The sequence below is a fragment of the Bombina bombina genome, chromosome 1, assembly GCF_027579735.1.
Source record: "Bombina bombina isolate aBomBom1 chromosome 1, aBomBom1.pri, whole genome shotgun sequence".
Lineage (NCBI taxonomy): Eukaryota > Metazoa > Chordata > Amphibia > Anura > Bombinatoridae > Bombina > Bombina bombina.
This window is the reverse complement of record NC_069499.1, coordinates 362475818-362492692: the sequence shown is the minus strand read 5'-3', so window position 1 is coordinate 362492692 and position 16875 is coordinate 362475818. Positions and strand designations below refer to the sequence as shown.

General features: G+C 42.8%; 1 protein-coding gene across 8 annotated transcripts in view; it reads right to left on the bottom strand.

Moving 5' to 3' along the window:
- The window catches only part of R3HDM1 (R3H domain containing 1), a 546502-nt gene that overhangs the window by 113898 nt on the left and 415729 nt on the right, over positions 1-16875 (bottom strand). For all 8 annotated transcript variants that reach the window (XM_053698247.1, XM_053698246.1, XM_053698242.1 and 5 more), the window contains one exon: positions 14504-14749. In XM_053698247.1, the coding sequence (XP_053554222.1) occupies positions 14504-14749 (246 nt within the window). The remainder of the gene's footprint in view (positions 1-14503; positions 14750-16875) is intronic.

Genomic DNA, 16875 nt, shown 5'->3' with positions numbered 1-16875 from the left:
AGTTAAGGGGGGAGCTATATAGACAGCTCTGCTGTGGTGCTCTCATTGCTACTTCCTGTCAGGAAGGACAATATCCCACAAGTTAGGATGAATCCGTGGACTCGGTACATCTTGCAAAAGAAAAGACAATTTAAAATTGTCAGAAAAAAAAAAACAGAATTTATGTTTACCTGATAAATTTCTTTCTCCAACGGTGTGTCCGGTCCACGGCGTCATCCTTACTTGTGGGATATTCTCTTCCCCAACAGGAAATGGCAAAGAGCCCAGCAAAGCTGGTCACATGATCCCTCCTAGGCTCCGCCTACCCCAGTCATTCGACCGACGTTAAGGAGGAATATTTGCATAGGAGAAACCATATGGTACCGTGGTGACTGTAGTTAAAGAAAATAAAATATCAGACCTGATTAAAAAAACCAGGGCGGGCCGTGGACCGGACACACCGTTGGAGAAAGAAATTTATCAGGTAAACATAAATTCTGTTTTCTCCAACATAGGTGTGTCCGGTCCACGGCGTCATCCTTACTTGTGGGAACCAATACCAAAGCTTTAGGACACGGATGAAGGGAGGGAGCAAATCAGGTCACCTAAATGGAAGGCACCACGGCTTGCAAAACCTTTCTCCCAAAAATAGCCTCAGAAGAAGCAAAAGTATCAAACTTGTAAAATTTGGTAAAAGTGTGCAGTGAAGACCAAGTCGCTGCCCTACATATCTGATCAACAGAAGCCTCGTTCTTGAAGGCCCATGTGGAAGCCACAGCCCTAGTGGAATGAGCTGTGATTCTTTCGGGAGGCTGCCGTCCGGCAGTCTCGTAAGCCAATCTGATGATGCTTTTAATCCAAAAAGAGAGAGAGGTAGAAGTTGCTTTTTGACCTCTCCTTTTACCTGAATAAACAACAAACAAGGAAGATGTTTGTCTAAAATCCTTTGTAGCATCTAAATAGAATTTTAGAGCGCGAACAACATCCAAATTGTGCAACAAACGTTCCTTCTTTGAAACTGGTTTTGGACACAGAGAAGGTACGATAATCTCCTGGTTAATGTTTTTGTTAGAAACAACTTTTGGAAGAAAACCAGGTTTAGTACGTAAAACCACCTTATCTGCATGGAACACCAGATAAGGAGGAGAACACTGCAGAGCAGATAATTCTGAGACTCTTCTAGCAGAAGAAATCGCAACTAAAAACAAAACTTTCCAAGATAATAACTTAATATCAACGGAATGTAAGGGTTCAAACGGAACCCCCTGAAGAACTGAAAGAACTAAATTGAGACTCCAAGGAGGAGTCAAAGGTTTGTAAACAGGCTTGATTCTAACCAGAGCCTGAACAAAGGCTTGAACATCTGGCACAGCTGCCAGCTTTTTGTGAAGTAATACCGACAAGGCAGAAATCTGTCCCTTCAGGGAACTTGCAGATAATCCTTTTTCCAATCCTTCTTGAAGGAAGGATAGAATCCTAGGAATCTTAACCTTGTCCCAAGGGAATCCTTTAGATTCACACCAACAGATATATTTTTTCCAAATTTTGTGGTAAATCTTTCTAGTCACAGGCTTTCTGGCCTGAACAAGAGTATCGATCACAGAATCTGAGAATCCTCGCTTCGATAAAATCAAGCGTTCAATCTCCAAGCAGTCAGCTGGAGTGAAACCAGATTCGGATGTTCGAACGGACCCTGAACAAGAAGGTCTCGTCTCAAAGGTAGCTTCCAAGGTGGAGCCGATGACATATTCACCAGATCTGCATACCAAGTCCTGCGTGGCCACGCAGGAGCTATCAAGATCACCGACGCCCTCTCCTGCTTGATCCTGGCTATCAGCCTGGGGATGAGAGGAAATGGCGGGAACACATAAGCTAGTTTGAAGGTCCAAGGTGCTACTAGTGCATCCACTAGAGCCGCCTTGGGATCCCTGGATCTGGCCCCGTAGCAAGGAACTTTGAAGTTCTGACGAGAGGCCATCAGATCCATGTCTGGAATGCCCCACAGGTGAGTGACTTGGGCAAAGATTTCCGGATGGAGTTCCCACTCCCCCGGATGCAATGTCTGACGACTCAGAAAATCCGCTTCCCAATTTTCCACTCCTGGGATGTGGATAGCAGACAGGTGGCAGGAGTGAGACTCCGCCCAAAGAATAATTTTGGTTACTTCTTCCATCGCTAGGGAACTCCTTGTTCCCCCCTGATGGTTGATGTACGCAACAGTCGTCATGTTGTCTGATTGAAACCGTATGAACCTGGTCCTCGCAAGCTGGGGCCAGGCCTGGAGCGCATTGAATATCGCTCTCAGTTCCAGAATATTTATCGGTAGAAGAGATTCTTCCCGAGACCAAAGACCCTGAGCTTTCAGGGATCCCCAGACCGCGCCCCAGCCTATCAGACTGGCGTCGGTCGTGACAATGACCCACTCTGGTCTGTGGAACATCATCCCTTGAGACAGATTGTCCAGGGACAGCCACCAACGGAGTGAGTCTCTGGTCCTCTGATTTACTTGTAGGCTTGGATTTATTCCAGACTGGAGATGGTTTCCAAACAGATACCGCTCCTGTGGGTGAAGGATCAGGCTTTTGTTCCTTATTGTGACGAAAGGAACGAAAACGATTATTAGACCTAAATTTACCTTTAGATTTTTTATCCTGTGGTAAAAAAGTTCCTTTCCCTCCAGTAACAGTTGAGATAATAGAATCCAACTGAGAACCAAATAATTTATTACCCTGGAAAGAAAGGGAAAGAAAAGTTGACTTAGACATATCAGCATTCCAAGTTTTAAGCCATAAAGCTCTTCTAGCTAAAATAGCTAGAGACATATACCTGACATCAACTCTAATGATATCAAAGATGGCATCACAAATAAAGTTATTAGCATGTTGAAGATTAACAATGCTATGAGAATTATGATCTGTTACTTGTTGCGCTAAAGCTTCTAACCAAAAAGTTGAAGCTGCAGCAACATCCGCTAAAGATATAGCAGGTCTAAGAAGATTACCTGAACATAAGTAAGCTTTTCTTAGAAAGGATTCAATCTTCCTATCTAAAGGATCCTTAAAGGAAGTACTATCTGCCGTAGGAATAGTAGTACGTTTAGCAAGAGTAGAGACAGCCCCATCAACCTTAGGGATTTTGTCACAAAATTCTAATCTGTTAGATGGCACAGGATATAATTGCTTAAAACGTTTAGAAGGAGTAAATGAATTACCCAAATTATTCCATTCCCTGGAGATTACTTCAGAAATAGCATCAGGGACAGGAAAAACTTCTGGAATAACTACAGGATATTTAAAAACCTTATTTAAACGTTTAGATTAAGTATCAAGAGGACCAGAATCCTCTATTTCTAATGCAATTAAGACTTCTTTAAGTAAAGAACGAATAAATTCCATTTTGAATAAAAATGAAGATTTATCAGCATCAACCTCTGAGACAGAATACTCTGAACCAGAGGAACCATTATCAGAATCAGAATGATGATGTTCATTTAAAAATTCATCTGAAAAATGAGAAGTTTTAAAAGACCTTTTACGTTTACTAGAAGGAGGAAAAACAGACATAGCCTTCTTAATGGATTTAGAAACAAAATCTCTTATGTTAACAGGAACACTCTGAGTATTAGATGTTGACGGAACAGCAACAGGTAATGTAACATTACTAAAGGAAATATTATCTGCATTAACAAGTTTGTCATGACATTCATTACAAACAACAGCTGGAGGAACAGATACCACAAGTTTACAGCAGATACACTTTGGTAGATCCAGCACCAGGCAGCGTTTTTTCCAGAAGTATCTTCTGACTCAGTGTCAATCTGGGACATCTTGCAATATGTAATAGAAAAAACAACATATAAAGCAAAATTGATCAAATTCCTTAAATGACAGTTTCAGGAATGGGAAAAAATGCCAGTGAACAAGCTTCTAGCAACCAGAAGCAATAAATAATGAGACTTAAATAATGTGGAGACAATAGTGACACCCATATTTTTTAGCGCCAAAAAAGACGCCCACATTATTTGGCGCCTAAATGCTTCTGGCGCCAAAAATGACGCCACATCCGGAACACCGACACTTTTGGCGCAAAAAAACATCAAAAATGACGCAACTTCCGGCGACATGTATGACGCCGGAAACAGAAAAAAAAAATTGCGCCAAAAAAGTCTGCGCCAAGAATGACGCAATAAATGAAGCATTTTCAGCCCCCGCGAGCCTAACAGCCCACAGGGAAAAATATGACTGAACATACCTCATTGCTGTATAGCAAGAAACCGTTCCTCACACTGAAGTTTTCCTGTACTCCTCAGCTTCTGTGGGAACAGCAGTGGACCTTAGTTACAAATGCTAAGATCATCATCCTCCAGGCAGAAAACGTCATCTATGTCCTGCCTAAGAGTAAATAGTACAACACCTGTACCATTTAAAAATAACAAACTCTTGATTGAAGATAAGATAAAACTAACAGTTTAACACCTCTTCTCTTTACCCTTCCTGCTTAGAGCCAACAAAGAGAATGACTGGGGGGTGGAGTTAAGGGGGGAGCTATATAGACAGCTCTGCTGTGGTGCTCTCATTGCTACTTCCTGTCAGGAAGGACAATATCCCACAAGTTAGGATGAATCCGTGGACTCGGTACATCTTGCAAAAGAAAAGACAATTTAAAATTGTCAGAAAAAAAAAAACAGAATTTATGTTTACCTGATAAATTTCTTTCTCCAACGGTGTGTCCGGTCCACGGCGTCATCCTTACTTGTGGGATATTCTCTTCCCCAACAGGAAATGGCAAAGAGCCCAGCAAAGCTGGTCACATGATCCCTCCTAGGCTCCGCCTACCCCAGTCATTCGACCGACGTTAAGGAGGAATATTTGCATAGGAGAAACCATATGGTACCGTGGTGACTGTAGTTAAAGAAAATAAAATATCAGACCTGATTAAAAAAACCAGGGCGGGCCGTGGACCGGACACACCGTTGGAGAAAGAAATTTATCAGGTAAACATAAATTCTGTTTTCTCCAACATAGGTGTGTCCGGTCCACGGCGTCATCCTTACTTGTGGGAACCAATACCAAAGCTTTAGGACACGGATGAAGGGAGGGAGCAAATCAGGTCACCTAAATGGAAGGCACCACGGCTTGCAAAACCTTTCTCCCAAAAATAGCCTCAGAAGAAGCAAAAGTATCAAACTTGTAAAATTTGGTAAAAGTGTGCAGTGAAGACCAAGTCGCTGCCCTACATATCTGATCAACAGAAGCCTCGTTCTTGAAGGCCCATGTGGAAGCCACAGCCCTAGTGGAATGAGCTGTGATTCTTTCGGGAGGCTGCCGTCCGGCAGTCTCGTAAGCCAATCTGATGATGCTTTTAATCCAAAAAGAGAGAGAGGTAGAAGTTGCTTTTTGACCTCTCCTTTTACCTGAATAAACAACAAACAAGGAAGATGTTTGTCTAAAATCCTTTGTAGCATCTAAATAGAATTTTAGAGCGCGAACAACATCCAAATTGTGCAACAAACGTTCCTTCTTTGAAACTGGTTTTGGACACAGAGAAGGTACGATAATCTCCTGGTTAATGTTTTTGTTAGAAACAACTTTTGGAAGAAAAACAGAATTTATGTTTACCTGATAAATTTCTTTCTCCAACGGTGTGTCCGGTCCACGGCGTCATCCTTACTTGTGGGATATTCTCTTCCCCAACAGGAAATGGCAAAGAGCCCAGCAAAGCTGGTCACATGATCCCTCCTAGGCTCCGCCTACCCCAGTCATTCGACCGACGTTAAGGAGGAATATTTGCATAGGAGAAACCATATGGTACCGTGGTGACTGTAGTTAAAGAAAATAAAATATCAGACCTGATTAAAAAAACCAGGGCGGGCCGTGGACCGGACACACCCTTGGAGAAAGAAAATTATCAGGTAAACATAAATTCTGTTTTCTCCAACATAGGTGTGTCCGGTCCACGGCGTCATCCTTACTTGTGGGAACCAATACCAAAGCTTTAGGACACGGATGAAGGGAGGGAGCAAATCAGGTCACCTAAATGGAAGGCACCACGGCTTGCAAAACCTTTCTCCCAAAAATAGCCTCAGAAGAAGCAAAAGTATCAAACTTGTAAAATTTGGTAAAAGTGTGCAGTGAAGACCAAGTCGCTGCCCTACATATCTGATCAACAGAAGCCTCGTTCTTGAAGGCCCATGTGGAAGCCACAGCCCTAGTGGAATGAGCTGTGATTCTTTCGGGAGGCTGCCGTCCGGCAGTCTCGTAAGCCAATCTGATGATGCTTTTAATCCAAAAAGAGAGAGAGGTAGAAGTTGCTTTTTGACCTCTCCTTTTACCTGAATAAACAACAAACAAGGAAGATGTTTGTCTAAAATCCTTTGTAGCATCTAAATAGAATTTTAGAGCGCGAACAACATCCAAATTGTGCAACAAACGTTCCTTCTTTGAAACTGGTTTTGGACACAGAGAAGGTACGATAATCTCCTGGTTAATGTTTTTGTTAGAAACAACTTTTGGAAGAAAACCAGGTTTAGTACGTAAAACCACCTTATCTGCATGGAACACCAGATAAGGAGGAGAACACTGCAGAGCAGATAATTCTGAGACTCTTCTAGCAGAAGAAATCGCAACTAAAAACAAAACTTTCCAAGATAATAACTTAATATCAACGGAATGTAAGGGTTCAAACGGAACCCCCTGAAGAACTGAAAGAACTAAATTGAGACTCCAAGGAGGAGTCAAAGGTTTGTAAACAGGCTTGATTCTAACCAGAGCCTGAACAAAGGCTGGAACATCTGGCACAGCTGCCAGCTTTTTGTGAAGTAATACCGACAAGGCAGAAATCTGTCCCTTCAGGGAACTTGCAGATAATCCTTTTTCCAATCCTTCTTGAAGGAAGGATAGAATCCTAGGAATCTTAACCTTGTCCCAAGGGAATCCTTTAGATTCACACCAACAGATATATTTTTTCCAAATTTTGTGGTAAATCTTTCTAGTCACAGGCTTTCTGGCCTGAACAAGAGTATCGATCACAGAATCTGAGAATCCTCGCTTCGATAAAATCAAGCGTTCAATCTCCAAGCAGTCAGCTGGAGTGAAACCAGATTCGGATGTTCGAACGGACCCTGAACAAGAAGGTCTCGTCTCAAAGGTAGCTTCCAAGGTGGAGCCGATGACATATTCACCAGATCTGCATACCAAGTCCTGCGTGGCCACGCAGGAGCTATCAAGATCACCGACGCCCTCTCCTGCTTGATCCTGGCTATCAGCCTGGGAATGAGAGGAAATGGCGGGAACACATAAGCTAGATTGAAGGTCCAAGGTGCTACTAGTGCATCCACTAGAGCCGCCTTGGGATCCCTGGATCTGGCCCCGTAGCAAGGAACTTTGAAGTTCTGACGAGAGGCCATCAGATCCATGTCTGGAATGCCCCACAGGTGAGTGACTTGGGCAAAGATTTCCGGATGGAGTTCCCACTCCCCCGGATGCAATGTCTGACGACTCAGAAAATCCGCTTCCCAATTTTCCACTCCTGGGATGTGGATAGCAGACAGGTGGCAGGAGTGAGACTCCGCCCAAAGAATAATTTTGGTTACTTCTTCCATCGCTAGGGAACTCCTTGTTCCCCCCTGATGGTTGATGTACGCAACAGTCGTCATGTTGTCTGATTGAAACCGTATGAACCTGGTCCTCGCAAGCTGGGGCCAGGCCTGGAGAGCATTGAATATCGCTCTCAGTTCCAGAATATTTATCGGTAGAAGAGATTCTTCCCGAGACCAAAGACCCTGAGCTTTCAGGGATCCCCAGACCGCGCCCCAGCCTATCAGACTGGCGTCGGTCGTGACAATGACCCACTCTGGTCTGTGGAACATCATCCCTTGAGACAGATTGTCCAGGGACAGCCACCAACGGAGTGAGTCTCTGGTCCTCTGATTTACTTGTATCTTCGGAGACAAGTCTGTATAGTCCCCATTCCACTGACTGAGCATGCACAGTTGTAATGGTCTTAGATGAATGCGCGCAAAAGGAACTATGTCCATCGCCGCCACCATCAACCCGATCACTTCCATGCACTGAGCTATGGAAGGAAGAGGAACGGAATGAAGTATCCGACAAGAGTCCAGAAGCTTTGTTTTTCTGGCTTCTGTTAGAAAGATCCTCATTTGTAAGGAGTCTATAATTGTTCCCAAGAAGGGAACCCTTGTTGACGGGGATAGAGAACTCTTTTCCACGTTCACTTTCCAGCCGTGAGATCTGAGAAAGGCCAGGACAATGTCCGTGTGAGCCTTTGCTTGAGGAAGGGACGACGCTTGAATCAAAATGTCGTCCAGGTAAGGTACTACTGCAATGCCCCTTGGTCTTAGCACCGCTAGAAGGGACCCTAGTACCTTTGTGAAAATCCTTGGAGCAGTGGCTAATCCGAAAGGAAGCGCCACGAACTGGTAATGTTTGTCCAGAAATGCAAACCTTAGGAACCGATGATGTTCCTTGTGGATAGGAATATGTAGATACGCATCCTTTAAATCCACCGTGGTCATGAATTGACCTTCCTGGATGGAAGGAAGGATAGTTCGAATGGTTTCCATCTTGAACGATGGGACCTTGAGAAATTTGTTTAAGATCTTGAGATCTAGGATTGGTCTGAACGTTCCCTCTTTTTTGGGAACTATGAACAGATTGGAGTAGAACCCCATCCCTTGTTCTCTTAATGGAACAGGATGAATCACTCCCATTTTTAACAGGTCTTCTACACAATGTAAGAACGCCTGTCTTTTTATGTGGTCTGAAGACAACTGCGACCTGTGGAACCTCCCCCTTGGGGGAAGTCCCTTGAATTCCAGAAGATAACCCTGGGAGACTATTTCTAGCGCCCAAGGATCCAGAACATCTCTTGCCCAAGCCTGAGCGAAGAGAGAGAGTCTGCCCCCCACCATATCCGGTCCCGGATCGGGGGCCAATATTTCATGCTGTCTTGGTAGCAGTGGCAGGTTTCTTGGCCTGCTTTCCCTTGTTCCAGCCTTGCATTGGTCTCCAAGCTGGCTTGGCCTGAGCAGTATTACCCTCTTGCTTAGAGGACGTAGCACCTTGGGCTGGTCCGTTTTTACAAAAAGGACGAAAATTAGGTCTATTTTTTGCCTTGAAAGGCCGATCCTGAGGAAGGGCGTGGCCCTTACCCCCAGTGATATCAGAGATAATCTCTTTCAAGTCAGGACCAAACAACGTTTTCCCCTTGAAAGGAATGTTTAGTAGCTTGTTCTTGGAAGACGCATCAGCCGACCAAGATTTCAACCAAAGCGCTCTGCGCGCCACAATAGCAAACCCAGAGTTCTTAGCCGCTAACTTAGCCAATTGCAAAGAGGCGTCTAGAGTGAAAGAATTAGCCAATTTGAGAGCATTGATTCTGTCCATAATCTCCTCATAAGGAGGAGAGTCACTATCGAGCACCTTAAGCAGTTCATCAAACCAGAAATATGCGGCAGTAGTGACAGGGACAATGCATGAAATGGGTTGTAGAAGGTAACCCTGCTGAACAAACATCTTTTTAAGCAAACCTTCTAATTTTTTATCCATAGGATCTTTGAAAGCACAACTATCCTCTATGGGAATAGTGGTGCGTTTGTTTAAAGTAGAAACCGCTCCCTCGACCTTGGGGACTGACTGCCATAAGTCCTTTCTGGGGTCGACCATAGGAAACAATTTTTTAAATATGGGGGGAGGGACGAAAGGAATACCGGGCCTTTCCCATTCTTTATTAACAATGTCCGCCACCCGCTTGGGTATAGGAAAAGCTTCTGGGAGCCCCGGCACCTCTAGGAACTTGTCCATTTTACATAGTTTCTCTGGGATGACTAAATTTTCACAATCATCCAGAGTGGATAATACCTCCTTAAGCAAAATGCGGAGATGTTCCAATTTAAATTTAAATGTAATCACATCAGATTCAGCCTGCTGAGAAATGTTCCCTAAATCAGTAATTTCTCCCTCAGACAAAACCTCCCTGGCCCCCTCAGATTGGTTAAACACTAAAAAACTCTAAGCCATCTCCGTGGAGATGTTGCCTGTACAACGGCAAAGAGAATGACTGGGGTAGGCGGAGCCTAGGAGGGATCATGTGACCAGCTTTGCTGGGCTCTTTGCCATTTCCTGTTGGGGAAGAGAATATCCCACAAGTAAGGATGACGCCGTGGACCGGACACACCTATGTTGGAGAAACCAGGTTTAGTACGTAAAACCACCTTATCTGCATGGAACACCAGATAAGGAGGAGAACACTGCAGAGCAGATAATTCTGAGACTCTTCTAGCAGAAGAAATCGCAACTAAAAACAAAACTTTCCAAGATAATAACTTAATATCAACGGAATGTAAGGGTTCAAACGGAACCCCCTGAAGAACTGAAAGAACTAAATTGAGACTCCAAGGAGGAGTCAAAGGTTTGTAAACAGGCTTGATTCTAACCAGAGCCTGAACAAAGGCTTGAACATCTGGCACAGCTGCCAGCTTTTTGTGAAGTAATACCGACAAGGCAGAAATCTGTCCCTTCAGGGAACTTGCAGATAATCCTTTTTCCAATCCTTCTTGAAGGAAGGATAGAATCCTAGGAATCTTAACCTTGTCCCAAGGGAATCCTTTAGATTCACACCAACAGATATATTTTTTCCAAATTTTGTGGTAAATCTTTCTAGTCACAGGCTTTCTGGCCTGAACAAGAGTATCGATCACAGAATCTGAGAATCCTCGCTTCGATAAAATCAAGCGTTCAATCTCCAAGCAGTCAGCTGGAGTGAAACCAGATTCGGATGTTCGAACGGACCCTGAACAAGAAGGTCTCGTCTCAAAGGTAGCTTCCAAGGTGGAGCCGATGACATATTCACCAGATCTGCATACCAAGTCCTGCGTGGCCACGCAGGAGCTATCAAGATCACCGACGCCCTCTCCTGCTTGATCCTGGCTATCAGCCTGGGGATGAGAGGAAATGGCGGGAACACATAAGCTAGTTTGAAGGTCCAAGGTGCTACTAGTGCATCCACTAGAGCCGCCTTGGGATCCCTGGATCTGGCCCCGTAGCAAGGAACTTTGAAGTTCTGACGAGAGGCCATCAGATCCATGTCTGGAATGCCCCACAGGTGAGTGACTTGGGCAAAGATTTCCGGATGGAGTTCCCACTCCCCCGGATGCAATGTCTGACGACTCAGAAAATCCGCTTCCCAATTTTCCACTCCTGGGATGTGGATAGCAGACAGGTGGCAGGAGTGAGACTCCGCCCAAAGAATAATTTTGGTTACTTCTTCCATCGCTAGGGAACTCCTTGTTCCCCCCTGATGGTTGATGTACGCAACAGTCGTCATGTTGTCTGATTGAAACCGTATGAACCTGGTCCTCGCAAGCTGGGGCCAGGCCTGGAGCGCATTGAATATCGCTCTCAGTTCCAGAATATTTATCGGTAGAAGAGATTCTTCCCGAGACCAAAGACCCTGAGCTTTCAGGGATCCCCAGACCGCGCCCCAGCCTATCAGACTGGCGTCGGTCGTGACAATGACCCACTCTGGTCTGTGGAACATCATCCCTTGAGACAGATTGTCCAGGGACAGCCACCAACGGAGTGAGTCTCTGGTCCTCTGATTTACTTGTATCTTCGGAGACAAGTCTGTATAGTCCCCATTCCACTGACTGAGCATGCACAGTTGTAATGGTCTTAGATGAATGCGCGCAAAAGGAACTATGTCCATCGCCGCCACCATCAACCCGATCACTTCCATGCACTGAGCTATGGAAGGAAGAGGAACGGAATGAAGTATCCGACAAGAGTCCAGAAGCTTTGTTTTTCTGGCCTCTGTTAGAAAGATCCTCATTTCTAAGGAGTCTATAATTGTTCCCAAGAAGGGAACCCTTGTTGACGGGGATAGAGAACTCTTTTCCACGTTCACTTTCCAGCCGTGAGATCTGAGAAAGGCCAGGACAATGTCCGTGTGAGCCTTTGCTTGAGGAAGGGACGACGCTTGAATCAGAATGTCGTCCAGGTAAGGTACTACTGCAATGCCCCTTGGTCTAAGCACCGCTAGAAGGGACCCTAGTACCTTTGTGAAAATCCTTGGAGCAGTGGCTAATCCGAAAGGAAGCGCCACGAACTGGTAATGTTTGTCCAGGAATGCAAACCTTAGGAACCGATGATGTTCCTTGTGGATAGGAATATGTAGATACGCATCCTTTAAATCCACCGTGGTCATAAATTGACCTTCCTGGATGGAAGGAAGGATAGTTCGAATGGTTTCCATCTTGAACGATGGGACCTTGAGAAATTTGTTTAAGATCTTGAGATCTAGGATTGGTCTGAACGTTCCCTCTTTTTTGGGAACTATGAACAGATTGGAGTAGAACCCCATCCCTTGTTCTCTTAATGGAACAGGATGAATCACTCCCATTTTTAACAGGTCTTCTACACAATGTAAGAACGCCTGTCTTTTTATGTGGTCTGAAGACAACTGCGACTTGTGGAACCTCCCCCTTGGGGGAAGTCCCTTGAATTCCAGAAGATAACCCTGGGAGACTATTTCTAGCGCCCAAGGATCCAGAACATCTCTTGCCCAAGCCTGAGCGAAGAGAGAGAGTCTGCCCCCCACCAGATCCGGTCCCGGATCGGGGGCCAATATTTCATGCTGTCTTGGTAGCAGTGGCAGGTTTCTTGGCCTGCTTTCCCTTGTTCCAGCCTTGCATTGGTCTCCAAGCTGGCTTGGCCTGAGAAGTATTACCCTCTTGCTTAGAGGACGTAGCACCTTGGGCTGGTCCGTTATTACGAAAGGGACGAAAATTAGGTCTATTTTTTGCCTTGAAGGGCCGATCCTGAGGAAGGGCGTGGCCCTTACCCCCAGTGATATCAGAGATAATCTCTTTCAAGTCAGGACCAAACAGCGTTTTCTGGGAGCCCCGGCACCTCTAGGAACTTGTCCATTTTACATAGTTTCTCTGGGATGACTAAATTTTCACAATCATCCAGAGTGGATAATACCTCCTTAAGCAAAATGCGGAGATGTTCCAATTTAAATTTAAATGTAATCACATCAGATTCAGCCTGCTGAGAAATGTTCCCTAAATCAGAAATTTCTCCCTCAGACAAAACCTCCCTGGCCCCCTCAGATTGGGTTAGGGGCCCTTCAGAGATATTAATATCAGCGTCGTCATGCTCTTCAGTAACTAAAACAGAGCAGCCACGCTTACGCTGACAAGGGTATCAATCGATTTAGCCCAAAAAAAGTCTACAGTTTAAACAAGCCCTTGTGAAGCCCTTATTTACAATCGTAATAAACATGGCTTACCGGATCCCATAGGGAAAATGACAGCTTCCAGCATTACATCGTCTTGTTAGAATGTGTCATACCTCAAGCAGCAAGAGACTGCAAACTGTTCCCCCAACTGAAGTTAATTGCTCTCAACAGTCCTGTGTGGAACAGCCATGGATTTTAGTTACGGTTGCTAAAATCATTTTCCTCATACAAACAGAATTCTTCATCTCTTTTCTGTTTCTGAGTAAATAGTACGTACCAGCACTATTTGAAAATAACAAACTCTTGATTGAATAATGAAAAACTACAGTTAAACACTAAAAAACTCTAAGCCATCTCCGTGGAGATGTTGCCTGTACAACGGCAAAGAGAATGACTGGGGTAGGCGGAGCCTAGGAGGGATCATGTGACCAGCTTTGCTGGGCTCTTTGCCATTTCCTGTTGGGGAAGAGAATATCCCACAAGTAAGGATGACGCCGTGGACCGGACACACCTATGTTGGAGAAATCTACTACTCATTTGAAGTTCAGACTAAGTGCTATTGCATTGTCTTGTTATCTTACATTTGCTGATTATGCAAATCTACACAGTGTTGACTGGTCCTTTAACAAGTTAGGATTAATTCAACTTTATTAAGAAGATTGCAGCAAAAAATATTCACACTTTGATGGTACGTTAATGTATTGCAAGATTAAAGAAAAATCTTGCAGTTTGATCCCCCACAATTCCCCAGAGAGGATGAAGAAAATTCTCCAGATTTCAGAAGCCTAACCATGCTACATTTAACACAGTAGTTCACTGATCAGTGTAGCAGCTCTTTTGCATTTGTCCTTAAAGGGCCATAATACCTAAATGTTTAAACATTTGAAAGTGATGCAGTATAGCTGAAAAAATATCTTCCTTTATTACATAGAGATGCTCAGGTGATATTTTCCGGTCAGCTTTTTACAGTTATACTGCATCAGTTTAAAGTGATTTAGTATATGAGTATTATGTCCCTTTAACTGGTCACAACAAAGGAGATAATATAAATAATAGTTAAGAGGCACTTTAAAGGAAAGTCCTAGAATGTATTACTGTGGAAAACCTTTTATTTTTTATGAAGGCAATTGCTTTTATATATATATATATATATATATATATATATATATATATATATATATATATATATATAAAATTTTATTTTATATAAAATTGATAACAGCAGCAGCATCTAATTTCTATAATAAATCTGCCTAAATAAAAATACCTGTTGAAGTGATTGCTGCACAAACCCTTGCTGCGGAAGCATTGGCTGGCTGTGGTTGGAGTAGTTTGCAGGAGGAACAGACTGTCCTAGAGGAGGTGGTGGTGTGGGTGCCACAATATAACCAGACTGCTGAGGGGGTTGAAGCACCAAGGTAGACTGAAACATAGTCGAATGAGCATCTGACGTTTCAGTAGAAGGCTGTCTGGCAAGACTCATATGGCTAAACTGGGTTCCAAGGTTGTCTTGCTACATGAAACAAAAGAAAATAATTAGACAATCCTTGTAACAATTTGTTTATATTATACACGCTTTTTATTTTATATACATTTTTTTAAATGCTGTGCTTTAAAAGGGACAGTCTAGACTCAGATAGGATATGCAACTTTAATCAACTTTCCAATTTACTTTTATCATTTAATTTGCTTTCTTCTCTTGGTATTTTGTTAAAAACTAAACCTAGGCAGGCTCATATGCTAATTTCTAAGCCCTTGAAGGCCGCCTCTTATCTCTGTGCATTTTAAACAGTTTTTAAAACCTAGACAGCGCTAGTTCATTTGTGCCAAAGACAACATTGTGCTACCTCCCTTGAAGTTACCTAAGAATCAGCACTGATACAAGGTAATCAGAGGTAAAATGTATATTGATATAACTGTGTTGGTTAAGCAAAACTGGGGAATGGGTAATAAAGAGATTATCTATATTTTTAAACAATAAAAATTCTAGGAGTAGACTGTCCCTTTAACTAGCCACATTTTGATTAATATTAGATATGTGTATTCAGCAGTTTAAATCACACAGCATTTAGCTCTTTTTGGAGCCAAATGTATTCTTGTGAAAAGTACAACACATAAAAACCTATGAAAATCCGGATCTTTGTGTGTTGCACTTTCACAAGAATAAAACTGGCCCTGAAAATTGCTGAATGCCACAAGCATCCGCCTTTTTCCACATTCGGCAGTGAACGAAACTGCCAAATGCACATATCTAATTAATATACGCTTCTACAGGCACAAACCCCCAAATCCAGGGTTACAAAATCTGGAATTATTTCAAAATCCAGGCTTAAATAATTTTTTCCCTGCTAATAAGTCACAATCTTAGGCAATTTTTTTAAATGCAAATGCTAGTGTATATTTATTTAAAACTAACACCTTTCGGATTACAGTACTTTCTTGCTGACGGTAAAAAGTTACATAAAACTACCTTTAGGCTGCATGTAGAAGCTATGACATGTAAACATTGCCTAAATGACATATGATATTGTTTACACTTGGTCCCATCACCCTTCCAAGCTGAACCATTTTACAGATGCAAATATACAGCTATTTTGAAATTCAAACCTATTCAGGTCACAAGCAGTTTGGATAAAGGGGTTTGTACCTGTAATATGGACCCTTTCCAAATCTATTTGACAAGAGGCTATCAATGTCCATTTTGATACAAATATATGTTTGCAATCCCCTTTACACATACACATAAAAAACATGGTTTAACAAAAGAAAAAAAAGCAGACTAGAAAATATCACCTGACCATCTCTATGTAAAAAAAGCAATGGATGCTAGTTCCAGGACTTGCAAGGAAGTGTGCATCTGGCATGTGCAGGAACAACAAAGTTATTTTCCTATTCAGTTTAAGGAATTTTACTGTGAAATCTCATGAGATCACAGCAAAGCAAAGCATGACCTTAATCTTCTTAATGCCAATATAATTGGTCCATATATATATATTATTTTTTTTAAAAAAGGAATGTCAGAATAATTGACCACATTTAAAATAATATTAATAAAATCTATATAACGCCATTCTTCTACTAGTAAATGTTAATTCAACCTATTTTAAAAAACAAAATTTATGCTTATCTGATAAATTTCTTTCTTTCCGGACATGGAGAGTCAACAACGTCATTCCAATTACTAGTGGGATATTTACTTCTGGCCAGCAACAGGAGGCAAAGAGCACCCCAGCAAAGCTGTTAAGTGTAACTTCCCTTACCCATAACCCCCAGTCATTCATCCAAAGGAAATGGAAAAAGAAAAAACACAAGGGTGAAAAAGGTGCCCGAGGTTTACTCAAAAAAAACTGCCGAATTATAATTAAAAAGGTAAGCATACATTTTGTTTTCGTTCCTATGACATGGAGAGTCCACAACATCATTCCAATTACTAGTGGGAACCAATACCCAGGGAGGGAGAAAAAGGCAGGATGACCTAAACAGAGAGCACCACCACTTGAAGAACCTTTCCCCCAAAAGATGCCTCAGCCGAGGAAAAATAATCAAATTTGTAGAATTTGGAAAAAGTATGCAAAGAGGACCAAGTTGCCGCCTTGCAAATCTGTTCCACAGAAGCTTCATTTTTGAAAACCCAAAGAA